Below are 25,073 nucleotides of genomic sequence, written 5' to 3'. Positions count from 1 at the left end.
AGACATGATTCCTGTTGAATGTCAGAGGACTATTTTCTGTGTTAGTTACAGTAGGAATGTTTGATGCAGTAAATATTCCATATGCAGTGTAAATTACTTGTGGCTAGCGCAATAATCACAGTACATTCAAGTCTTAAATAACTTTGTAAATTGGTTGAAGAAGAGAAAAAAAAAAACGAAAGCATGATCATCAAAGCAATGTATTTCTGTTTTATTGTATTACTCATAGTTGCTCAGACACGTGTATATACAAATACAGATACTTTTTTTTTTTGTCAAATTTTTTTTGTTGTGGTTTATATACTGTAAAAGAGCAGGTTGGAAATATTCCCCACTGATGGCAAAGTGGGAGCGGGGTTCAAAGGTGAGGGAACAAGGACTGCAGGTGGTGTGGTGGAGGTTATACAAGCACAAGGAGGAATGGGACAGGACAGTACACACGATGAAACAAGTGGCTCATCAGCAAGAGCGTAGCTGACAAAAGAAGAGGCTTTGCCTGTTCGCACAGAACGCGGATCGATGATGGGCTTTACCCCGCTAAAAAAATCCACTTTAGGATTTGGTGGAGGGGGATGCACTAATCCTTGAACTGTACCCAGGAACAACATATACCAGAGGGACAAGTGATTCTGGGGCATTTCAAAAGGGAGAGAAAGTGAAGGGCCCTGTTGTAGTCTCTCCGACGCCAGCACCCATTCCATGTAAAAGCACAATGGCAGAAAGCGTCTTGTACACAGACGGGGCTGCCAGGGCAGAGGCTGGAGGGCTAAGGCATGGGAAACACTCTTCTTTGCCAAAGAGGGTTGCCGCTTCCCATTCACTGCGGCAACAGCAAAAGAGACAGACACACACACACACACACACACACACACACACTCAAAGGTCTCACACGTTGTTGTTTTTTTCCGCACTGGAAAATATCCGCACATCGATGTACACTCTCCCAACCGCTTCCTCTTGCGAGGGCAGAGGGAGTCATGAATAGTCAGACTGCAACCACATGGGATGAATTCTGTAGATGAGTACAGACATACAGAGTCATTCTTGGGAAACCCAAAAAGCAAAGTTGTTCTTGAACTACAAAATGACCCCCACTGTAACTTCACAACAATGGTTTGGGTTATGTACACTTGTCATCTGAAACTACACATCTTAATGACGTCACTCAAATGGGGGATGCAAAAACACACAGCATGAAAGTGATCAAAAAATCTATAGTACGCCTTAAAAAGGTAAAATAAGAGCAAAAGAAAACATTCTTTTTAAAACGTTTCTTGATCTTAGTTTTTTTTTCTTTTTTTTTTTTCTTCTTTTCTTTTACATGTCATCAAGTCCATGCGCATGCCACTTAATGAAGCCGGCGAGATCCTGCAGTCAAAGAGCCGACAGTCCACTCATGGCAGACCTTGTAGCTGACCAACATGCTTTCCAACGCCGAAGGCAAAACAAAAAAAAAGGTACACATAGGCCGTCCGCTGAGTCCCAAGTGTTTCTTTCCAAGGCAGGATCCTTATGTGAAGAGATGGTGAGGGTCGGTGATCGGTTTTGAAACATGTAACAGGTGAGCCACTTGTTGGCTATGTCCAGCCTTCTGTACACTGGTGCGTGCACAGTTCCCACAGGTTTCCCCCTTCGTTTTAGCTCAAACGTGTCAGTAGGCATTGAGGATCAAAGCACACAATGCGTTGTTTCGAGGACAGTACACACTCCGCAAAACCCAGAGATAATACCGTGTTCGTTTGTTTTTTTTAGAAAAGACATAAGAACCAAATTAATACTTTAATATCAAACACTATTTACATCAAGTTTTCCTAATAATAATAATAGTCATAATCATCATCATCATAACAATAATAATAATTATACACTTTTAACAATGATGTATCTCGTTTATTTTTTTGTTTCTTTTGTCCTCAAGAAAGGTACAAAACAGATTCTAACCTAACACTACATGTTTTATGGTTGACTACCTCAGGATACACGGTATCCAGTTTATAAGTTGATCCTCATTTCCCAAGTTAAGGTGTGTACAGAATAAACCATGGTAATAATAGCGATGATGACATATAGTAGTGTCGGTAACTACAAGAGAGTACAGTCGGAGCTGGTTTCTGATAGTGTTAATCTGCCGACAAGCGTCCATTTTGGATCGTATGTGGCGCTCGTTCCCTGTGGTGTTATCCTGAAAATTAGTACCTCATTAAATGGCCTGGTCTCCTGTTACCCTCCATAGCTGAGCTGCTATTTCCACTGCAATAGCATTGTTACCATAGCACAAAAAAAAAAAAAAAATGGCAAAAGGCAAAGGCAGTCTTTCTTGGGGGGGGGGAAAGAAAACGGTGGGAAAAAAAGGCAGCCACAAAAATTAAAACAAAGCCAAAAGAAAACAGTTACATGCCTTTTTAAGACTGAATGGTACTGAACAGTATGTTTGTCATTGAATCTGTTTTGTTGCGTGGATTTCTTGTTGTTTGCTTTGTTAGGCACTCTTAGTCACACTGCCTCCGGCTACCTCCTGTGTGCGCCTCTTCTGTTTCATTCTTTCTGTCTCCTTCACTCACCAGTTCTCTCAAACTGCAAGGTCATTGGTGCTTTAAAATCCCCCACAGTGGAAATCTACACCCCCCCCCCCCTCCCGAGACCCCCCCAAGCCTTCCGCCATCTATTTTTAATACCAGAAATAACTCCCCTTGCCACAACATGGGGTCCGCATGCCTGCCATTTTGAACCTCATTAAAGAGTTACTTAAACCAGTAACACTAGGAGCTGAGGGTGGACATGCAACTGCGCCTGCGCCGCTCTTTCCTGCTCTGTATCTCTCTTTTATTATCTCTCTTCAAACCAATTGGTGCCTCATTTTTCATACAAAACCGAGCTCTGAGAGTCGGGCTGTTACCGACCTAGTCTTCTAACTACTCCTTCATTTGAAAAGAGACTCACCATGTGCATCTGTGGGAGTCGAGGGGAAACTGAATATCATTAAAACACAGTGAATTCCTACAAATATAAGTGCTAACATAAACCTGGCTTGACTAAGCAGAGCTATACACTACCTTTAACTCATGAATTATACTCTTCCAGATATTTTCCACTAATTGGAGCCATGCATCGGTACTTTGGAATCTGAACGTGAGAACCGGCTAACTACTATTTGATGAGCACGACAATGATGTGAGGAAAAAAAGTAAAGTAATGTTAATTGAAGTTTCTTTTCAAACACCCCTCCATGACCCATGTCCTCAGTTGAGTGGACCTCTGACAGTACAGTACAAAAAGGAAAAAAAAACAAGTTTACAGTGTCTGCAATGCCAAAGACAATATCTGGAGACACAAGTAATGGTCAAATAATTTAATGGTTGGCTGGGAATCATTTTTAAATGATCCCTTTAACGATCAACAGTGATGGAAAAAAGCTGTAGTGTTATTATTGTCTATAACTCAAATGGAAAAGATTCCAATTGTGGCCCAGCGTAGTAAACCCTGCATGGAATTTCTGTGACTGTTGCCGTGAAATTGTGTGATCAGCTTTCAAATGATATTGATCCTTAACTGTCCACAAAATGTCTGGTGAGAAAGTCCAATTGAACCGAATGCTTTGAATAGAGCTCAAAATACTCAAATGAGGACAAGAAGAGTTGCTTCATGGTTCTATAGGTTTTACACTCACTCACTCTAAGTAGCTTATCCACATATATACAAAATTTATGTTTGAGAGAAATTTGCGCATGATATTTTTAACCGGCACAGTCTCAGGATCTATAGGCTGTGGTGCATGCCATGGAATTAAATTCCCAGTGCTGTGGTTTCCCAATCTCACCTCAGCTTAAAACCATCACTCCCCCACACACATCTTCATTTTTCTACTTTGTACTGCACTTCCCCAGTCCAACAATGGTGCTGCAAGAAATCTGCCTCCTATGACCAAGCAGAATTTAATCAGAACGAAATCTGAAAGGCTTCTTGAAGAGGTCTCAGGGTTAACTACCTAGTTGTGTATGTACAATCATTTCTAAGACCTAAGATCTTCACTTTCCTACTGTGTAAGGCTGCTACTGTGTACAACTTTGTAAAAACCCTACTGCTATTGACTGTTAGAGGCAATTTTGTACTGTAAGCAGTGTGTGCGCGTGTGTGTGTGTGTGTGTGTGTGTGTGTGTGTGTGTGTGTGTGTGTGTGTGTGTAAACATCAGTGCTGCAATGACATAATTGATATAAAGGGATGTCAAGTCACGGGAAAATAAGAATCACTAAGTGTCAAAAAACGAGATTTGGCATCTTAGTTGAAAGTTTAAGAGGGGGCAACGGTGCCCCCCTTCCAACATCAACTTGTATCACTCACAGACGGAGAAAGACCACTTAAATACTTTTTCTGAAAAAAATAGAGGGTTCCTTGAGAAGCCTGCTCTGACGCCCGATCAAGCAAACAGGCTGCAGCCAAAGCCCGCCCCCTTCCCTGCAGCCTCGGGCAGATTCAGGCCACACTAGGTGTTAATGCCCTCCAGGACAGAGGGGGGGCGCTATAAAGTGGAGAGTGCCGCTAGGCAGACGAGCAACAAAGCCAGGAGCGGACTTGTTTTCTGCAGGTGCGGCGCAGCATTCGTTTCACTTCGGGAAGGCTCCGCTGGTTCGTGACTGGTATCGTCTGAAAGGACAGAAGAATAAATATAGTGAAGTGTTGGTACAAACCTCTTTTTTTTTTTACAACATTAACCTGAAGAGAACAGATATCACTATGCAACTGTTAGAAATTTTTGTTCATTTGATCTACGAAGCCACAACCTGACAGTATTTCATATTCAAAAAGCAATATAGGTGACGTCTGAGTTGCCATATGAACTTCAGTTGCTGTATCATGTTTTATTGCTCTCATCCAACATTTTGAAATCGTCTCTCAGGTGAGCCTGTGCCGCCTGTGTCTGCCTGGCAGTGGCATCAGTGTGTGAGAGCAGCCATGTGTCTGCTGCACCATTGGAAAATGGCCTGAACCATGCAAAGGACAGAAAGGAGGGTCGGACAACTTCACAACTATACAAGTGTGTGTGTGTGTGTGTGTGTGGGGACAGGGCAACAGCAGATGACAGATGAATGTTTTAATTTCTGTCCGTTGGAGGATTTGAGAATGAGCCAAAAGTAGCATGCGAGGTGAGAGGCAGACACCGAAGATGCAGGCAGGATACTGAGGCGGACAAATTGGCAGATTAGATGGTGAGAGAGGGGGAAGGAGAGGCAGGTGGGCATCAAAGACGTCTCAGGACCTGGCCATTACGTGTCTGACTCTGTGTGTGTGTGTGTGTGTGTGTGTGTGTGTGTGTGTGTGTGTGTGTGTGTGTGTTTGGCCCATTTAGATGGCAATTGATAATACCTGTTTTTTACACTGGTCATATAAATTGAAATGATAGTGGTGCTGTGTGTATTGGGGGGGAACTAGAAGACTAGACCATCACGCAGATGGAAGTCCCATTCTGTTCTATTAAAGTAGTGAAAAGGTTTGAGAGTGGTGTAAGAATGTGAACCACGGTGTAATTAAATAAGCATCAATCTGCATAAGATGTAAGCAGCAACAGTAACGTGACACCACTCTGGTGATCTGGTGAAGAATCGGACTGAGGGAGGCGTCGGGCGGGGAAGAGGGAGGACGGATCAGCTTACAGACAGACAGACGGACGGCACAAAAGGACGGAGGCACAGAACAAGAGACACACGTACAGATGCATGGAGGTCACACTGAAGAGAATCAAAAAAGCAGGAAGCCATACTAACCTCGTGGTTCTAATGTATTGTCTACTTTGACGTTTACATCAAAAACGCGGTCATGTACGCCTATAGTTTTCACACAGCTGTCTATAACAGAAGATAGGGAGAATGAGAGATCATTAGAGGTATATGCCAAATAGGTTAGTGACATTTGAAGACGTCCCCTCCCCCCCCCCCCCCCCCCCCCCCTCCATCTAAGCCCTGAAATTAAACATTCCCAAGCAACAAAGCTCATGGCAACGTTCAGATGAGGTATGAAAGCGACCTGCATTTCATTTTGATCATCTATCATCCTTTTCATGTTTTCATAAAGAAGAGGTCAAAAATAACAATCTCAGCAAATAAAGCCGTTCTGTGATAAATGAGGGGGTTTGGACAGTGGGCAAAAGGTAACTGAAGAGGCAGTGAAGTAAAAAAAAAAGAAAAGAAAAAGGAGGGGACATAAATTGTTTTGATTTTCATTCCAAACGTATACTCCAGCGAGCTCTATTACAAAGCCTTGTGTTACACCCAAAAACTTACTTGATGGTCGGACGAAAACTTTGAGCTTCAGGCATGTTTTCCTCCCGTTCTCAGCGATGGTGGAAGCTGGAAAAAAAGAAAAGCAACAGACGGGTCGTTACTATCGCGCGCCATGTAGACGTGCAGTAAACAATATAGGAAATTGTTTTACGACAGTATCTTCCCTTCATGAAAGGTCCGCGTGAATAGATTTTCTAATAGTGAGTATTTTGTGTTATGTTCTTTCCTGTGGGCGACTGAGTTTATTCAGGAAAAGGAATAAACTTTCGGATAGTTAGTGTTGACTCTTAAGTGGATTTTACAGGGTTAGTCATGGTTCTTGGGGAATAATAGCTAAAAAGTATTTACAGATGTGCTCACCGAATCTCTCTGGGGGGAAAGTGGAGTGCTTCGCTCACAGTTTAATCGTAGCATCTTAGATTTTTATTTATTTCTCTTTTTTTACAACTGGCAGCAGCTCAGGAAGGATCAAGGAATTTGCATCATTTTGAGTTAAAATCAAGAAAAAAACCCAGAATAAAAACGCCAAGCTGGAAAATATCGCGTTGTGCCAATACGCAATACATGTGCCTTTCAAGTTTATTAGTATTTTCCCTCCATAAAATACCTCGACACTTTTCAAAGGAGACACAATTCACACATCAGGGGTTTATGTGCGGATGGTTTGCGGTTGCTGTCAGGAAATGGATCCTTTCCTGTGAAGCCCATGGGGGGGGGGGTGAATCTCTGAGTGTTTGGCACCATAGTGGTTGTATCATATCCTGTTAAAAAGAATAAAATGTGTGTGTATGTGTGAGTGTGTGTGTGTGTGTGTGTGTGTGTGTGTGTGTTTGGTTGGCCACTAATGGTGTTGTGGTTGTTGGGGCACCAGGTGCTATCTTGCTAGACGGGAGTAGGGGTCGAACGCGTGGCACTGGGAGCATGGTGGTCGCGTACGGCGCGCATCCATCATAGCAGCGAAACACACGGCAGTTTAAAAAATATATATAAATGTTGTTGTCTTGTGTAAGGACCTCATATCAAATAAAGAGTCTTGTAGGATTTTCCACTCTGGTGACACTAATGGTATTTACTGTTACTAGTTTTCATTTCCACCTTCCCCTGCGGCTCCAGGGAGACCACACGGTCTGCAGAGCTGTCTGTCGGCCGTCGTTTTTATGTCTGCTGTGGATCATTCCACAGCTGATGCATTGAAGCCACGCATTTCCAAAGGCTACCATTTGGGATCTGTCAACTCCTGTCCAGTGAACCTATACCTAACCCCCTTCCTTCGTTTCCCCCTGTGCCAGCTGGGTCACCCTTTCCTCTTGTCTGTCAGTGTTGCCACATTCACTCATCAAATCTCAAACACACGCAGAAATGGATTTTCATATCTGGCAGTGTTGCTTTACATGCCCTATACTGCCAGTTTTGATTCTCTGATCTCACCCTGTCTGCATAGTGTTTTACATTCAAGGATGTCTCTGTATATATCACCGCGATCAATGTCCCAGCATCTATTTCCATGTGGAGGCTGTGGAAAAAAGCGGTGAGCTGTCTCTGTAGCCATGGGGATGTGTTCATTAGGAGAATTACTGACTAATAACTATGGAAAAGGGTCAGAAGGGATGGAAATATATTCCGTTTCTTGCTTTTTTTTTCATGCTCTCCAGTCTCGATTTACCCTGAGATCCGACGGCAGCTTCTTATCGAATGCACGCTGCACACTCCCTCAATCATTTTGCGAGGCCTTTTCTACAGCTCATCAAGATCTCTCTCTCTCTCTCTCTCTCTCTCTCTCAATCCCTCTCGTCTCTACGGCCTCGCTTTAACCATTTTAATGCTGTTGCTTCATCAGCTGTTATCTCCCTCTTAGTCATGTGTCAGTGTGCGAGAGAGGCGACTTGAGATCAGATGCTCTTATTTTTTGCCACGGCTCATATTCAGCAGATGCTGGTGGGGAGAAAAAGTGTGAGCAAGAGAGAGCGAGGGCCTTATTATTTCGGTGTGGAGGCAGCCGATGACACGCTGATGAACCTTGGCCACCGTCGCTCACCCACTCAGACACACCAGTACCCACGCAATTTGTGTCACTCTTCTTATTGCTCTTTTTTCCACCACTACTTCATGCTCCCGTTTTCAATGTGCACGCACGCGCGCGCGCACAACCCCTCCAGATGTCTTATCTTCATCATTGTCGAGGGGCAGAGCTGAGTCACAGCCATCGACACCAGCCACTTAGCAAAGGCAGCTGATCATGACAGAAGTATGGGCCTGATGAAAATGGCAAAGAGCATGTGGGAGTCTCTGTCATGATGACAGTTTGGGGGGCTGTTGTGATGTTGCTGGATTTGGCCACAACACGCAATTCCACTCCTACACGAAAGAGAATCTTGGACATAAGGTGCGAGAGTGACCTGATCCTGACAGGATTGTGTAATGATCAAAGCAGCTCTCACCAACTATGTAGTTCATTTATTGAATTACATGAAGCTGTAATGTCTTACAGTATAAAGACAGAATATGACATTGCGCTGTGTTGTTCTGAGAAGAGCTGTTTCTTTTTTTTAGAAATGTCCGCAAAATTGGATCCGTACATTTTCCTTTGACATGTGATGAACGCAGCAGGAGATGGTCCCAGTCAGACGCCTTCACACTAACAGGAACACATCCGGATCATCCTGTGGCATCCTCGGGTTTTGCGATGATCATTCAGCTGATTTGTGTTTGTGAATTATTATCATCAACGAGCTCCATTTGCTCGCTGTGAATTCTCACGTGGGCTCACTCGGACATGAATGGGGCAGCATATGCGGACATTTGCGTTCTCCCATACAGCCCCTGTGGAAAATGTCCAGGAAAATGTCCGGACTTCGGTGCGTGTCCGAAAGCAGCTAACGTGAGAAAAGTGAAGTAAATGAGTTCAGCTGAGCCTGGATGTGGCCACTGGGTTGACATGCTGCAGATGCCCGAGGTGTGTTGCTCTACATTCTTGACAACAAAGGAAAGATTAATCTTCGGCCCTACATTCCTTTCTTGGTAGCAGGCTCTTCATTCTGTTTGATGAGGATCCCTTCTACCCGGGCCCAAACCGCCCCGCGCCAGCGCCTGTTTATTTTGGATTAACATGCTGCAGAGGGGCCGGCTTATTGTTCTAGAAGGCTGTAACATCAACACCTGCTACTCTGGTTCCCATCAGGCCCACAGCCTCAACCATCAATCCATCCAGCCCGAGCAAGTGGCTGCTTTAAAGGACAGAGACCATGAAAAGACGTCCCAGGGATGAAGGGGGGGGGGGGGGGGGGTTGGCGGGCACAAGGTCGGGTTACTCCTGCAGGCCTTGTCCCCTGGCTGGTAATGGCCGGTCCCCTCAGTACACTGCATTATGCATCAGCATTAAGGCAAATGGAATGAAGCAGAATCCAATTACGGAAGAACAAACAGGTGGGCTCAGTGCGGCTTAGGCGCAGTATTGTTTCAATCACAGCCCAAGCCAAGCTTTATTGCAACTGTAATGTTATCTGGAAAACACATTTCCTTTTCTCTTTCAGTGGGAGATTCAACGGCATACGTCCGACTCGGGGACATAAAACCGTGTGTCTGGCTCGATGGGAGGCTAAACGCAAAGTTTAGCTTGGCTAAATGCAGTACATGATATCATGGTCGGATATTGATTTGTTATCCATCATTTAGGAGGTGTAATGCTCAGCTGTAAAAGAACACTGCAGGGTGAGTCAATCCAACTGCTGCAAGACACTTCTTTTTTTTCTTCCCAGCATTAAATCTGGTGTCATCTTGGGTCTTCTTATAGTCAGTGAACCTTTGACAAATACTTTTTTAAGTTCAAGATTCTCCTTTTTGTAATGCTCCACCTCAGCGTCACTTAATTATCCACTGGGAGTACTTGTCCCAAAGGGCCACACACTGTCAACATTTTTACATGAAACAGTATTTTACTGTAAAACATTTCAGCATCAAAAGCTGAGTATTCAGCAACTATCATAAGACAAGTTTAGATGCAGATGTCTGAGTTTAAAAACCCTACAAACAGGTGTAAAAAGACACACACTTTACTTTCGCTTTCCAGAACCTTTGTGCCATCTTCCACCAATGTTTCCATCAAGCTGATTAGACAGTTTGCAGCTGGAAGACATTTCTTCTATCAAGTATGTATAAATTACTGCTGGGATTCATTAATATTGGTTTCAGGGAGTGGAATCAGTCAAGAGAGGCCAATTTTTAACAGAACACATGTTTGAAAAACCTTGAATTTAAAATGTTCCAGTCAAAGAAAGAGAGAGAGAGAGAGAAAGAAAGCTACCCCATCCAATAGGCCGTTCAGGATAATCTCTTTCAGGCCTACTATAGCACACACATACAGAATGAACTAATATGTAATAAAATGAACATATGCACTGACACAATTACTGAATGTCCTTCATGCAATGTCCTGTGCACAGTCGCCCACTTACAAACTTTAGGACAAAGGATTTGAAACTACAGACGCAGGAAATGTGCTTGTGCATTTGTGTTTGCCTGCCTACACAGTGTGTGTGTGTGTGTGTGTGTGTGTGTGTGTGTTTGTGACTGTAAGATGGAAGAACCTATCCAATGGAGAAGCCCATTAACCAGATGTTACTACAGCGAACACACAATAGGAGGGGAATGAGGGAGCTGAGGGACCATAAACTTTCCTCCCCGCTGATAGCTGGCCCTTTTGCTCTTTCCTTGCATCTTTCAGCTTCCAGCACCAGTGAACCGGAGTCATCCCTCGTGCCACTTGCAACGAAGGAACAAGGTCACGGGCGAAAGAGTGTGAGAAAGAATAAGTAAAGAGAGGAGCGTGGGTTTAAACAGATAATTAGTACTTAGTACAATGCACTTGTTTCCTCACTCTATTGTATGTCAATGCAATCATTTGGGGATATATCTATTTCTCTTAGCTATTATGTATTATTATGTATTATGTATTATTATGTATTATGTACTATTATGTAAATGCAAATCATAGTTTTGTGAAAGACAGCTTCATGATGGCAATCACAGTCCTCAGTATTCTTGAAAATATAAGCAACTGAAATACCTTGAATTCCATCAACTCATTCACGTCTCCATACTTATTGCTATTAATAAACCCGGTGATTTATCAATCTAAGGGGCAGGTCGGCCTTTTAAAGCAGCCATAGAATATCAAATCACTACAGTATAATGGACTTACTGCACTTAGTGTATCACATATAATCACAATATTATTGTTTTGGCCTTAGTATCCACCCAGTGAATAAAAGAGAGAACCGTGTGTCGATTGTGTGTGTGTACACAAATGCTTGTAGTTATGGAGGAAGAATGGAGGGAAAAACAAGAAGAAAACACATGAAGAATAAGCAATTAAACATAATGACCAATGCGCTGGGTAAACAATATACAGTATATGTTAATGGTTCAGTGGCCAAGGATGAAATGTCCTTGCCTCTGTGATGATGAATCATAACCAGGTTCTGAAGACGGCTGTTAAACGCATGAATCATAATGGGCTGAAAGGAACCTTGTGCCCTTCGAATCACAGGCCCCGCCGGCCCCACTTCCCTCTGATCTCTTGGCTTTTCACAGCCTTCCTGTTTTCCTCCAGACAAAAGTGATGACTACTTTATTGGCAAGCAAAACTGAAATAACTTGATTAGAGACCTTCCTTCATCTCGCCTTGCATTCTCTGGGCTGTCAACAAGTTGTGCCCTGACTTGGCTCACGGTCTGTTATTCCCCAAGTGTGGCCGATGGGCCTGTTCGTTTGGCTGTTTTCAATTTCCCTTTTAAAAAAGGGGGGCTACAATGATTTTGTCATAGCGAGACCTTTAACAGGCGTCATCCTTGTGTTATTGATCGTCTCAGAAGCCGGCAGAATTGATTGGCGCAAACTGTTTTCTAATATGTTAGGTGGGCATTTACAAGCACCGTTGCCAATCTAGCACATTTGTTGCCTCATTTACGGACTTTTCACAAAACGTTAGCTACTTATTATTTTTCCCTTTCCCCCAAAAAAGCACCTAGCGGTAGATGCCATGAATCTAGAACAATTTCTGTCCAAACCTTAGCTACTGTCAGTGGGAGGGAGTTGCCAATGTTGCCCCGCGAGAGCAGAAGGCAAAACTCTCTCTGTTTAGTGAGCGACACAATTTGGGACCATTCTTCCTACAGGACTGCTTCAGCTAAGCCATATCCTTAGGATATCTGGTATTAATCCTTCTCCAGCATCTCTATAGGTTAACGTGAGCTGCCAAGGCCAAGAGACAGCGAAGCAAAGCAGCCTTTAAATCATGATTCCCCTGTCCGCCCTTCTTTACAGCCGGGATGATGTTTTCATGTTGGCCCTTGGTCCCAACTAGGGCTGCATGTCCTTTTTTTTTTTCCCTATGGTAACCATAGTTAACCAGCTCCAATGATTTCTTCAGACTCCAGCTGTTACCCTGGACTTTTATCGCCCCCCCCCCCCCCAATCTTCACTGAACATTTGAATGACATGTGTACACGAACAATACAATGGTTTGAATTGTAAATGGACTGTATTTATACAGTGCTGTTTTTAGTTCGACGAAGTGCTTCACACTACAACACACACACACACACATACGCATTCATACAGCGCTTCTATATATAGCGCTTCTCTATCTCGCATCATTCACACACTGCCAGCACAGTTATCAGGGGCAATTTGGGGTCCAGTGTCTTGTCCAAGGACACGTCTGCTTAGTTTACGACCCGCTCTACCCATTAGATTAGATGAAATAGATTGTATTTGTTCATAATTGTAATTTAGATTGAAAATCTGACCATGTCAGAAACAAAAGACAAAAAAAAGACAAGATAGGTCGAAACCAGAAATGCTAGGACCAGCACTGTCTGCCGGACTATTAACTATACAGTGTACCACCCCCAACCCCATATTTTGTAATACATTTATAAAGTATCAAAACATGTCAAATATTTATTTCCTTTCGTGTTGTGATGGAATTTGAACTTGGTCTAGGAAAGGCTTTGAAACCCATTGGATTTTTGAGCTAATAAATCCCATCAACAGGTATCTGTAGGCATCTGTTTGCAAAAAAATAAGGTGTAACTAACAACCCTTTCCTTCAGTGTGTTCACACTTCTATTACCCAATGCCAGTAGCACTTTCAAGAGAGAATCCAAAATCCTGCATGTTCTCCAAATGGTTCAGGAACAGCTTTAATTTTACTTTGAGTAAATTTAGGCATTTTTTATGCTAATTTTACAAGTATGTTAGGGGATTATGGTTTTGTTAAGCAGGTGATGTCAAGGTTATGAAAATCGTGTTTTTTAGCAGAGCAGCGGCTTGGGAATGGCTTGGAAGTAACTCCTTGTTAACCTGTACTCTGAAGGGGCCATGTTTCAGCCTCCATTTCATACTTTTTCCGTTGCCCCGACAACGGAAACAGTAAAGCATGTAAATGAGAACAGCTTCATTGGGAATTCATCTGTATTTAAATATTGTATATACGAGGACAGGAAGAAGAAGAAGAGATGCAAACAGATAAAGGACTGGGACCTGGCTGAAACTAGACAGAATGCAAATGGGACACCATGACATTATGTATATGCCAATTAATGTATGTGTTGTGGTTCCTCAACAGTTTTCAACTACATCCTCTATTTTACACATTTATCATATACTAGGTCATACACCTACTTTTGTTTCTTGCCACTAGTCAGTCTATTTGTCTATCTATCTGAATTATAATAATGTATTCCAGAGAGTGTGCTTCTGTGGATTTTCTATGCATGTATGCATATTGTACAAGAGTGCATGAATATCCGTGTGTGTGTGTGTGTGTGTGTGTGTGTGCGTGTGTAGCTCTCTGTCATATTATTCCATGTTGTCGGATCATTCCTGAATGCTGATGACAGGGTTGATTTTTCATGTGAATGGATGAAAGGGCTGAGTTATGACGGTGTCCGTGCGCTGGTTCCCTCCTTGTACCACAAATGGAACAGCGCTGGCTCTTTATCATTATTAGCAAGCCTACCCTAGCTCCAACATAATACCGACTGGATACACCGTCCCCTGCCTCTATTTCATTTGTCCATTAATACCATTTCCCTGCTGCTGCCGTCTTCTCTGCTATCTCTGTTCCCTTCTCCTCTCGAGAGCGGCTTGAAGGCACATGGTACATCACAGGATTTATGATCCATCACGAGACAGCTATAGTCCATGTCTTAGAGAATCTGTTTGAGCCTTTTTGTGCATGTAGCAGTCCAGTAAAGTTGAATAAGACCATATGAGACTGTGTGGGGGAAAAGACCTTGCGAATAGCAGAAGGTTTTCTTGCTTGTTTGCTTGGTTTTATGATCAGTCTTGTGTTGCATTTAGCATTTTGGCCTACAGGCATCTGCAGAGTGATTGAGGTCTCACAGAATGTGTTTTAGTTTGTAATTTAACATGTGTAGAATCATCGCCCACCATCTCCCTCTGGGTTTCGTTGGCTATTTAGCAAGTGTTCGTTTGAAATCAGGCACAGCCTCTCCCTAGGACACTGTTTTACTGTAACGCGCTTCTTTCTTGCCGCGTCAAACCCCAGAAATATCTGTAACATAACTCCAGCCACAAGTGCGACACAAATGTGTTATTGATTGTGTTTCTGTGAGAGGCAGTCCCAGTCCGTGAGCAAGTCAGACGGCGAGAAAACGACATCTTTTCTGCCGCCAATCTGCCACTGCGTGATCACACCAAGTGGTTTCCCAGTTACCACAAATCTCACACGCCTAAAACAGCACAACTGCGCTCACTCATCTCTCGCGGTGAGCTGCCACTGATATTGAATTTCTGCCCTTTACAGATTAAAATCACTCAAATACAAGACCGTGGCTCGTGTCCATATTAGAAAAACGTGCTCACATCAGCATTCTGCGAGATGGGTTTCACTTGAACTGCGATCGCACTGCGAACTCCGACCCGAGGAGTGCTCCCACTGTCCTTGCTTATCCCTTCTGTCCGTCCAAAAGGCATACACGTCCGACCTGTAACTCACTCACTGCTCACTGCATTGTGCTGAATTGCTTGCATATGTTTCAATCCTTATCTTTCTCCCTGAATCCGGTACATTTCACACCTTTAATGTATTCCTCTTGTGATTCTTTCTCTCTGCCCCCCTTGTCAGCCCCGTCTTCAAAAAGGATCAGGCTTCTGACTGATTGTAGTTTTCCTCTTGTCTTCAATTACATGCCCCAGACAGAAAGAGGAGGCTGACGCAAACAAAAATGAAGAATTATGACCTCCATTTGAGTAAATTCCCTCCGCCCTGCGAGCATTGATTAAGCTGTTAATGTTGTTGAAGCAGATGACAGCAGAAACCTGTCTCCTCTATCTAATTTTGTCAGCGACTCAACAAATCAACCTTCGACCCGCATCGAACTCGTAGCGCGAAAACACCATTAACGGGCATTTTCTCAGCAGGAATATGATTTGACATCTTAATCTTCCTCTACAAACAAGAGAGCTACTCAGTCACGTCACTGAGGGCAGATATTTCATTCCCTCTGGTCATTTGGCTACAGAAAATAATTACAGATGAGGAGAAGATTAATATTTTTGCTAGAGTGTAAGGTCTCTCCTGTTCTGTGTGTAGTTAGACATTACTCTAAATTAGAAAAAGCCCTGCAATTTTGTTTGGGGATAGATTTTCCATCAGAAAATTCACACAAATGTTATAAAACCAAAGGGAAAAAAATGTATTTCTTTGTATTTCTAATATACAGTTATGTGTCGATTACGTGAACCCATTCGCAGTAAGTTTTGCTATAACCTCTTCCTCGTGTGCTCATGAATAGTGCCCTCTGCCTCAGGACACATTGACATTTCTGTGTGGAGCAAGGTGTACAGTATAGCCAGCCTCGGCAGGTAATGATGCATAAGATTTTCTCTGTTAGCCACGCTACACTATGCATTCACCGAATGTAGGCAGATCAGCTACAAGGGCAAAGTCTGACCACTGACTGTGCTGAACTGAAGGTATCACCATGCATTATACAGTAGAAATGTCTATGCTATGTTTGTATGTTGACACGGAGGCAAAATAATATCAAATTGAGTTATTATTGACCATCATTAAATGTCTCAAAAAAATCCAAACAAACAATCACTAATTACCGATTCAGTCTAATTATTTTGGCATTTGACCTTTACTTCAACATCTCTACCCCGCGTACAGTAAGAGATGAACATTTAATGATCCTCGTGGCAAAAGTTGGTTAATTCATGTTGTGTCCCACAGCAGGGAAGGTCGTTTGGGACTTTTGGCTCCCCAATATTCCTAAAATGTAAAATGACAGAGTTCAATTAAGAGCAAAAGAGTTTATTCTACACTCAAGTAGCTTCAGTGTACAGTTCAGTCAAGACGCATCACGACCGCCAGTGATCATCGTGGTATGAAACATGACGTCTACCCTGGATTGTGTATCCATCTAGACCTAAATGTTTTAATATTAACTAACCAACTTTAGTGTCCCCAAAAGATGATTTTAGGCTGCACAAAAGTACAAATTGATGGCTGAGTCTTTGTTCTGATTACTCACAATAATGAGACCGGATATCGCTGCAAGATGGCTGGCAGGCCGCCATCATGTTTCATAGTTTCAAATGGCATCCGCATGTCAGAAATCAACCTGGAGGTGTAATATTAAAAAGAGCTAAGTGTAGTGTGATATTATCAGACACTAACAAACTACTGGCATTTGGCTCTGGACCAACAACTTACATGCGCAACACAATATTTGCTGCAAAAATAACAGGCCGTCCTGTCAGGATTATTGTTCCTGGACACAGACACTGTTTTCCTGTCTTGGGTCTGGCTGTATTTTGTAAACTCTGACTGCGGTTAATCAGTTTGTTTCCACCCTGGACCGTATCTGCATGCTATACTATGCTGTGAAGTGACAGGCACAAATTCTGAAGTATTCAACATCTAGTTCGGGACCAGGTCAGTAGGACACTGAAGGGCTGTTTCACCCCACTGCTTTAGAGTATCATACATACTCCAAATATAATATTCTCTGTGATTAATTTGGTATACATATATAAAGATATGGACGCAGAAGGAGAACATTAGGAATACTTTCACATTTTATTGGCGTTTTTGTGAGAGTGGAGAAATAACCACTAAACCAAACAAGCAGAACTTGACCAGCAGTTGAACTTGGTCAAACTGTGCATGTGCGCATATGGTTCACAGGGGGAATAGAACTGGAAATCTTTGCCTGAAAAGTTTATTCTAACTCAAATGACCATACATTTTTGCAGTTGATGCCAAATAGACATGCTTATGGTATGCAAAGAAGATTAGGGAACAAGATTAAGGAAGATTTTCAGTAATGCGGTGTTAAGTTGTGGTCGTTTGAAACAAGAGATAAAAGATTAAAGATGGTCTGAGCCTTGCTTTTTTTTTCACCATATTAAATACTGGATATTTATAACAATATTATGCAAAAAAATATATATTTAATCCCTGGGAAAATTAAAGTAATTAGGTTATACCAAATTCTTAAGATTAAAGGAGAATGAAAATGATGCAAGTCAATGCAACCTGAAAGAGTCTATGTTTCTGGAGCTAAGTCATGAGGGAAATGTCCTTGCGGTGGTGGTGGTGGTGATGGTAGAAATCAATGCTGCAGATGGATTGGCAAGTGTTGCAAGTGTTCAGTTTTACATTCTATCCACTAAAGCAGCCATCTCCTCCTGCTTCTTTTTGGACATCCAGGTTGGAGACAATGGCACTGGGAAATCACATGTCGGATGACTTCATGGTGGATGACTTTAATATCCGCCACAGTAGCCAGAGAGGCTATACGCTAGAATCGTTCAATAGCCAATGAAGCCTCGGGCCACTAAACCAATATGGCGTGCTACAGCAGAATGGATGTGTTCCATGGAAGCTCTGTCGGTCGCTGTGTAATTTAATCCAGCCCTTAGGACAAGCATCTCTCAGCAGAAATGGAAAAAAAAAATATGTAAGAAACGGAGACGTGAGGGAGTGGATGAGTTGTATAACCCTTTGCTAACCCCATCTATGCGCCCAACTTCAGAGACTTCCATTTTTCTCTGGTCTCATTTAGTATGACTGTCAATGTAAATTGGCTATAAAAGCTAAGGGAAATCTGGTTACTTTTTTATCAGACAAATGGGTAAACACCTGGCTGTGGAACAGGCCCGTAGAAAGGATTTGAGGCTATTTGTTCTGTGGACAAGATTGAGAAGAAAACACTTATTCACCATGGAAACAGTGCCAAACATTTTGACTCCGGTCCCTAACTCCACAGTGTAACATGAGAGAGAGAGAGAGAGAGAGGGGGAAACGTGAAATGACCAAAGGACAGAGGACTTGGCTGGCTGTCAGCTTAACTGCTTCACAAAAAGGTGCCAATTTAGAAAACAGATCTCAGCGTGTTGAGCTCGGCTCGGCTGCGCTCCTGAGCCTTTCGACGCCGTCTCTCTGAGACTGGGGCGGAAAAACACAAAGAAACAGGGGACTGACAGCCACCTCGAACTGCATTAACACCAGTGGCTACATTTTTACTGATAAACGGACACAAATTGCCGGCTGTATTTAGCGCAAGAGTGTTCACCGTCGACCGACATCCCGCTTGGAAAAAAGGAATTTCTGCCGTTTTTTCCTCAAACATTAGGCCCCAAAGTGCACAAACCTCGACCCTTTTTCCCTCAACAGCTGAAGCAATAACGCATTGCACTGCATGATACTACACTAATGCAGCCCATATGAGAACATAACTGTGCTTCCTATTTTGTAATATCAGCGAATCCCTATGACGAATGTGCTTTGAGCGAGCGGCAGTAACTTTACCTACTGACAGTGACTCCTCCATGTGCATTCGGTCTGCGGTGGGAGGACAAACTCGACTCATTTCCACTCTATCACCTTGCTTTGATAAAACCTAATTTCCCAGGGGCTTCAACTTCAGATGAACTCAGTTATGGGCTCAGTTCCTATGCCAAGAAGCAGACAATTTAACATCTAACGTGAGCCGAATAGGACAATAACATAATGCGGGGAGGAGAGCGCTGCTTTTTTCGAGGGATGCAGTATCGTGCAGCAAGGAAAGTGAGCTGTAACTTTCAAACCATCTCAATTTAACTCCCCCGTGAATTCCATTGCCATTTTAGGGAAGAGTTTCCCGCGAATGATTAGAGCCGCGTGAAAAGCGCGGCAGAAAGCAGAGCATGAAAGCGCCCTCTCGGATCACGGTAATGCCACTCTCAAAGCTCTGTAGTGAACTTGTGAAAACATGGGTGAGGGATTGTGTGTGTGTGTGTGTGTGTGTGTGTGTGTGTGTGTGTGTGTGTGTGTGTGTCTTGCTCTGGCATATTAAAAGAAAACCATCAGGTCAGGAAGAGGCCGTCTAGGTTATTTAGTTCACGACACATTCAATTATTCGGTTTCATGTTTCATGTTTTTCATGTAGCTCTATAAAATATATCAGACATCATAGTATTTCTAATAGATATGAAAGAAAGCAGTATCACTGCAAACACGAGGAAATATCAGACAAATGTAGATTCTTGGATGTGCGAAGGGGCCCTTTTAATTCCTCGTTGGGGTTCACCTTTTTTCTTTTGAAGTGAAAGTTTTAGTCATCGACTTACTAAAAATATTTTGGTTTTCCCTTTCGTTTGTCATCCATTTGTATGTGTGTGCTTTGTGCAATGCAGTTCATGAAAAGGACTCACAGATGTAGTAGTATTCTCTGCCCGGTCTGAACTCAAAGCCCAGGGAGAAGGGAGTGAAGAGCTGGAACTTCTCTGAAAACTTGAGCGGCCCGTTCGGGGAGTGCGGCCTGTTGCACTCCCAGCGCTTGAAGCCCTTGAAGGTGTGATCGCACGTGCTGTAGCCATCGTAGTTGACCATGTAGAGGACGTAGCGCTCTGTCCGCTCCTCGGGCACCGTGTCTTCGTAGTGAGGACAGTAGACGTCCAGGTAGTCATTTATGCACACGTCGATGTGGTAGTCCCCACGATGGAACCTAGGTGGAAGAGAGACGGGAGGAGATTAACGTTTCGGTATTTATATAAAGTGTAGACCTCATGCACTTCAAAATTTACTTAGACAAATCCCATAATCCCGGTGAGTCCTCTGTGTTTTTGCATCAACATTGCTTCGGCCATTGGGCATGAAATGACTGAGCTGTATTCAGCACATATACTTTGAGATTGAAGGTTGAGCTCTCAGTATTCTCTCTGTGTTGTGCGGGAATTTACAAGCAGCAGCACTCTTGTCCTCTGGCTTCAATAAATTTGGGTCAGTTGGTTTATCTATAAATCTATCACCGCAGCGGATATTTACTCACACAAACACAAATTTATCTTCCGAGAGATAGCAAACTGACGTATCCAACTCTGAGGAAATATGCTTTCAAGCAAACAGTTTTTTCTTTTGAAAAAAAGAAAGACGACTTGGTGAAAAGCACGAGATACAGAGACGAACAACCTCGGGGCTGAGTGCAGAGTGGAAATAATCTCGGGGATACAGGATGGTCCAGACAGTAAATGTCACGAGAGGAAAAAAAAACATTGTGTCCGAGGGCTCTGCGGCGATGCATCTCTACAGCCGCAGTGATCTGTGTGGATCCAGCGTCCACACACGGTCAGAGGGCTTCGATACACACAAGCATATTCACCAAAATGCCTTCCACTGTCACAACCTTGAATCTACACACACACACACACACACACACACAATTGAATCTCTTTTGCCTTCAAAAATAGGTATCCTACCTTTGGAAATTTCCACACAACATGCTATAATTAGAAGAGCGAATTTCTGTGTTGCAAAGTTTCCGGTTGTGTCTTGGATGGTACGGCCCCCCGACCCTTGGGTCGCAGGGGACTTCCCTGAGAAAATATTGGACACCTGTGAACTAAATAGGAATGCCCTCAATTTGGCACACGCGTTCGAAGCACTCCAAGAGTGACCGTGCAAGAACCACAAAGTCGCACAACTACACACACACACACACACACACACACACACACACACACTCGTACACGTACACACAGCTGGTGCCGCTGACTTCTTTCACCCAGGGGCCAGGTGGTGTGAGTTTATAATTGACACCTCTTTAATGTTGTAAGAGCACAACCTGACAAGAGTTTTGACAAAACTTTTTAATTGGAACCCGCCTCTGCCGCCTATGAGGAGGGTTTCTCAAGCCACGGGGAGCGCCGTGGTCCGGGCGTATTTGCAGGCTGAAGAATTCCATCCTGCGGACTCTTGCGCCTCAGGACAAACATGGTGTAGCAGTGCTCTTGCAGCACGGCGACCTCTCTCTCTCTCACCGCAAAGACTTTTCTGTCGCCCCCAAGTACAAAAAAATTCATTAAGATTTTCAGAAAATATAAAATTCATGGCTCCTTTTCAATTGGGCTCATTAAGAGTTCAGGATTTTGCAAAAAAAAAAAAAAGAAAACCTATCTAAAAATACCAGTGGGAAAAAAAGAATGTGATTTCCATTGATTGGCAACTTCAGATGAAGATGAAATTATGGTGCTGCACAACAGTGTTTTTCCCTGTCACTCTTTCCACCCACATATTTGCTTTTCAAAACACTGCTGCACTGCCGTTTCTGTTTTTTCGCTCTCCTTTTTTTTTAATGCGATGTTCCAGTTCATTCTCTAAAGAATGGATTTTCTAAGATCCAATCGCTATACATGCACTGAATACTCTCGTCCTGCTCGGCTGCGTCTACTTCAATCTGCGTCTAGACGAACGGCAGAGAATTAGAATCCCAATCAAAACCAGGCCCACTTGTTTCCGAAGATCAAATAACAATTTGTGCAAAATCTGGTTCGGGTGCCTGCCCTCGTCACTTAATTCATGTTGGTATGACCGAATGATTAATATGACAGTCAAGCGGCAAATCCAAACAACAGTCATTTCTCATCACTGTGATCATATGTGCCCCTCTGGCTGTGCACGGTCGGTACGCCTATTTATGTGTGTGTGTGTGTGTGTGTGTGTGAGCCTGAGCTAGCATTAAATGCTGTTTCTCTGTGTTTACCCGTGTAGGGTAAATACCAATGTGAGGGTGTTTACAACCGAGGCATGGAGGAGCTCATCTGTAACATCTCATTTAAAACATGTCTGTGGAGGTCCAAGCAGAGCCATGCATCTCCCTCACTGCCCTAAAATGTCACTGACTTAATGGTCACATCCTCCCATCCGCTTACCACAGCATCTCTGTGCGCGTGTGTGTGTGTGTGTGTGTGTGTGTGCATGCCTGTGTGTGATGTTTCAGCTGCCCTTCTCTCCCTGCCTCAGCAGCCAGAATAGTGGCTTGTGGCCCTGACTGCAAATGAAGCCGAGGATGTTTGGGTGAGTGAGCACATAAAACGGGACAGGACAAGCATTTGTTACACATAACTCACTGACTCATGCGCACACACACACACACACACACACACACACACACACACACACAAATACATATAAACATATATATGCAATAAATACACACCTCCACGCACACAGATTCGGTTTGTGTTATCAGTTCGGTGAGCTCCCTGGCACATTGGCAACGGAACAGAAGTGAGACAGTCAGAAGCTGCTAATGGCACCGAGTGAGAACGAGAGTCAGGGTGAGAAACAGACAGAGAGGGAGGGAGGGAGGGAGGGAGAAAGGACCTGCTTCCCAAAGACTGAGAGAATACAAAAAAATAAGAGGCAGCAAGACTGAATACTGAGTTATCCAACCATGCACTTATCACTAAAGTGAGATTCTCCCACAACTGTATATATGTGCATGACATGACAGTGTTTGCAGCCCAAAGCTGTAAATGTTCCTCCAAGTCTATTCAGTGCCGGATTGACATCAAGATTCATCGCAGAAAACGTATTTTTGTTGGGTGTCTTTTAGACAGCTGTGTTTATAGTCCTTGTAGAAAACCCTGTTATCAAGGGACTCATTTGAGGAGTTTTAGATGTGGCCGGTATCTTGTTTCATAGTGATGGCAGACTTAATCGGCCGCTGCCGTTCTATCAACAGTGCCCACTCTCCACCAGGAAGAGGAAGGCGTTTCTTCCCCACGTGTTGTTCCACGTACGTCGGCCTCCGTGTGGAATACACGAGCACACAAGGGGTGGCACCAGCGGAATGTAAATCAAGGCCGCGCTCTGTTGGAATCCCTCAGAGTGAAATATAGGCAGTTACAGTAACACTGGTTGAATAGAACAGAGTAATTGCAAAGCTACTGTAGGATTGACTCATCGGGTGGGTACAAAAGAAAATGTAAATTAAAGCACCGTTAGGAAAAAATTGGCTGTTTTGTGTGCGAGTGTCTGTCAGCAATATGCCGTACTGTCTTTCAGTGTGCCGCAAGGATAATGACATTTTTCTCAGTGTTTGATTAATTAGTTTAGCAGTTCTGATTAGCAATTATAGGTTGATCTATCAGATTTGGGTTTGGGTTAGTAATGCATTAAACACTATATATAATCAGCATGATAATAAACAATTTCATTGCAAAGTGCAACACTTTGTGTTCCCCACGACGACAGCTAAGAGCTGGTACAAATCTCCTCGGATTTTGTCCAGATGGAGTTGGCACCGTGTACCCCCTTGCCCTGCTTCCAATGACGCACACATGCCCACCACTTCCATGTATTTGACCAGACACTTCGAGTAGTGTCAAGAGCGTCAATCTCTCCCCCCCCCCCCCCGATTCCTCTGAGAAAAGGGCAGCGGCATGGTGTGGCAGCGGAGGCCTTCTAGCTGTAAAATAGGTAATTAAGGAGCAAAGTTGGGCGGAAGGCTAATTGTCAAATGGTGATAATTACGCGCCTTTGTTATGCCACAGCTGTCCCAGTGAGCTGCGGGGTCACAACACAAAGCTGGGGAAATCAGCTCTGGACACAGTGTGTGTGTGTGTGTGTGTGTGTGTGTGTGTGTGTGTGTGTGCGCGTGTGCGTGTGCGTGTGCGTGTGAGTGAGTGAGTGAGTGAGTGAAAGAGAGGGAGATAATCTTTATTACCAACTGATTACATTTTCATACCGCCTCCTCAGGCCCTCAGGAGCAGAAAACTGAAGGGGCCAAGCATTGTCAGCACTCACACACAGATGCCTGGGGACACACAAACATAAAGTCGCAAACGGAGAGAGAGGGAGTTTGGAAGATCCTGAATCTTGAAGTGAATGCAGGGTAAGGTGGCACACCACTGCAGTCGCTGATTGGCTCATTTCCATTTCAATTACACAGCCCAGTGACATTGCCGTGCACACGCTCGGGCACACACACACACACACGCACACACACACACACACACACACACACACACACACACACTCGCAGAGAGACAAACGCACACAAGTGCATGTATACGCGCGGGCCCTGCACATGCGCACGCTCTCACTCACACACTGTACCCAATGAACTCCCATCAGCCACTTCTCTGAGCTTTGCACCGGTGGCTGCAGACGGAAAAACAAGAAGAACAGGGAGAGATAGCTAACCTGAGTAAAAGAGACAGACGGAGAAAGAGGAGGAGAGCAAGAGCTCAGTGGCACGTAGAGGCAGGGAGCAATCTAAGACATCTAACCCCTTCAAATAAGTGAGATGTAATAGAAAGAGGAACTGTTCAATGAGGTGCCGTAGCAGTGCACTGCTCTGGATGCCACTGCTCAAAGGTGTGACCCATCAGGGGAAACTAACACAGGATGTCGGGGGAATTCAAAAGTTCCTGTGTGAAATTGTTTTCCCTGTTTAGTATGGGCACAGAAGCTCTAGAAAATCCCCCCTCTTCAG

At 43.7% G+C, this 25,073-nt stretch overlaps 1 protein-coding gene across 2 annotated transcripts in view; it reads right to left on the bottom strand.

The window, feature by feature from the left end:
* Positions 1-182: 182 nt before the first annotated feature.
* The window catches only part of efna5b (ephrin-A5b), a 94,410-nt gene continuing 69,519 nt past the window's right edge, over positions 183-25,073 (bottom strand). The window contains exons 2-5 of one of the 2 annotated variants that reach the window (XM_035640577.2): positions 20,008-20,300; positions 6,277-6,342; positions 5,761-5,841; positions 183-4,642 (exon numbers count right to left, since the gene is read on the bottom strand). In XM_035640577.2, coding sequence (XP_035496470.1) covers positions 4,518-4,642; positions 5,761-5,841; positions 6,277-6,342; positions 20,008-20,300 — 565 coding nt within the window. In that variant the 3' untranslated portion in view covers positions 183-4,517. The remainder of the gene's footprint in view (positions 4,643-5,760; positions 5,842-6,276; positions 6,343-20,007; positions 20,301-25,073) is intronic. The other variant, XM_035640578.2, reaches the window with a different exon arrangement.

Source organism: Scophthalmus maximus, chromosome 19 (genome assembly GCF_022379125.1).
Source record: "Scophthalmus maximus strain ysfricsl-2021 chromosome 19, ASM2237912v1, whole genome shotgun sequence".
NCBI lineage: Eukaryota > Metazoa > Chordata > Actinopteri > Pleuronectiformes > Scophthalmidae > Scophthalmus > Scophthalmus maximus.
This window is presented reverse-complemented; position numbering and strand designations above follow the sequence as displayed.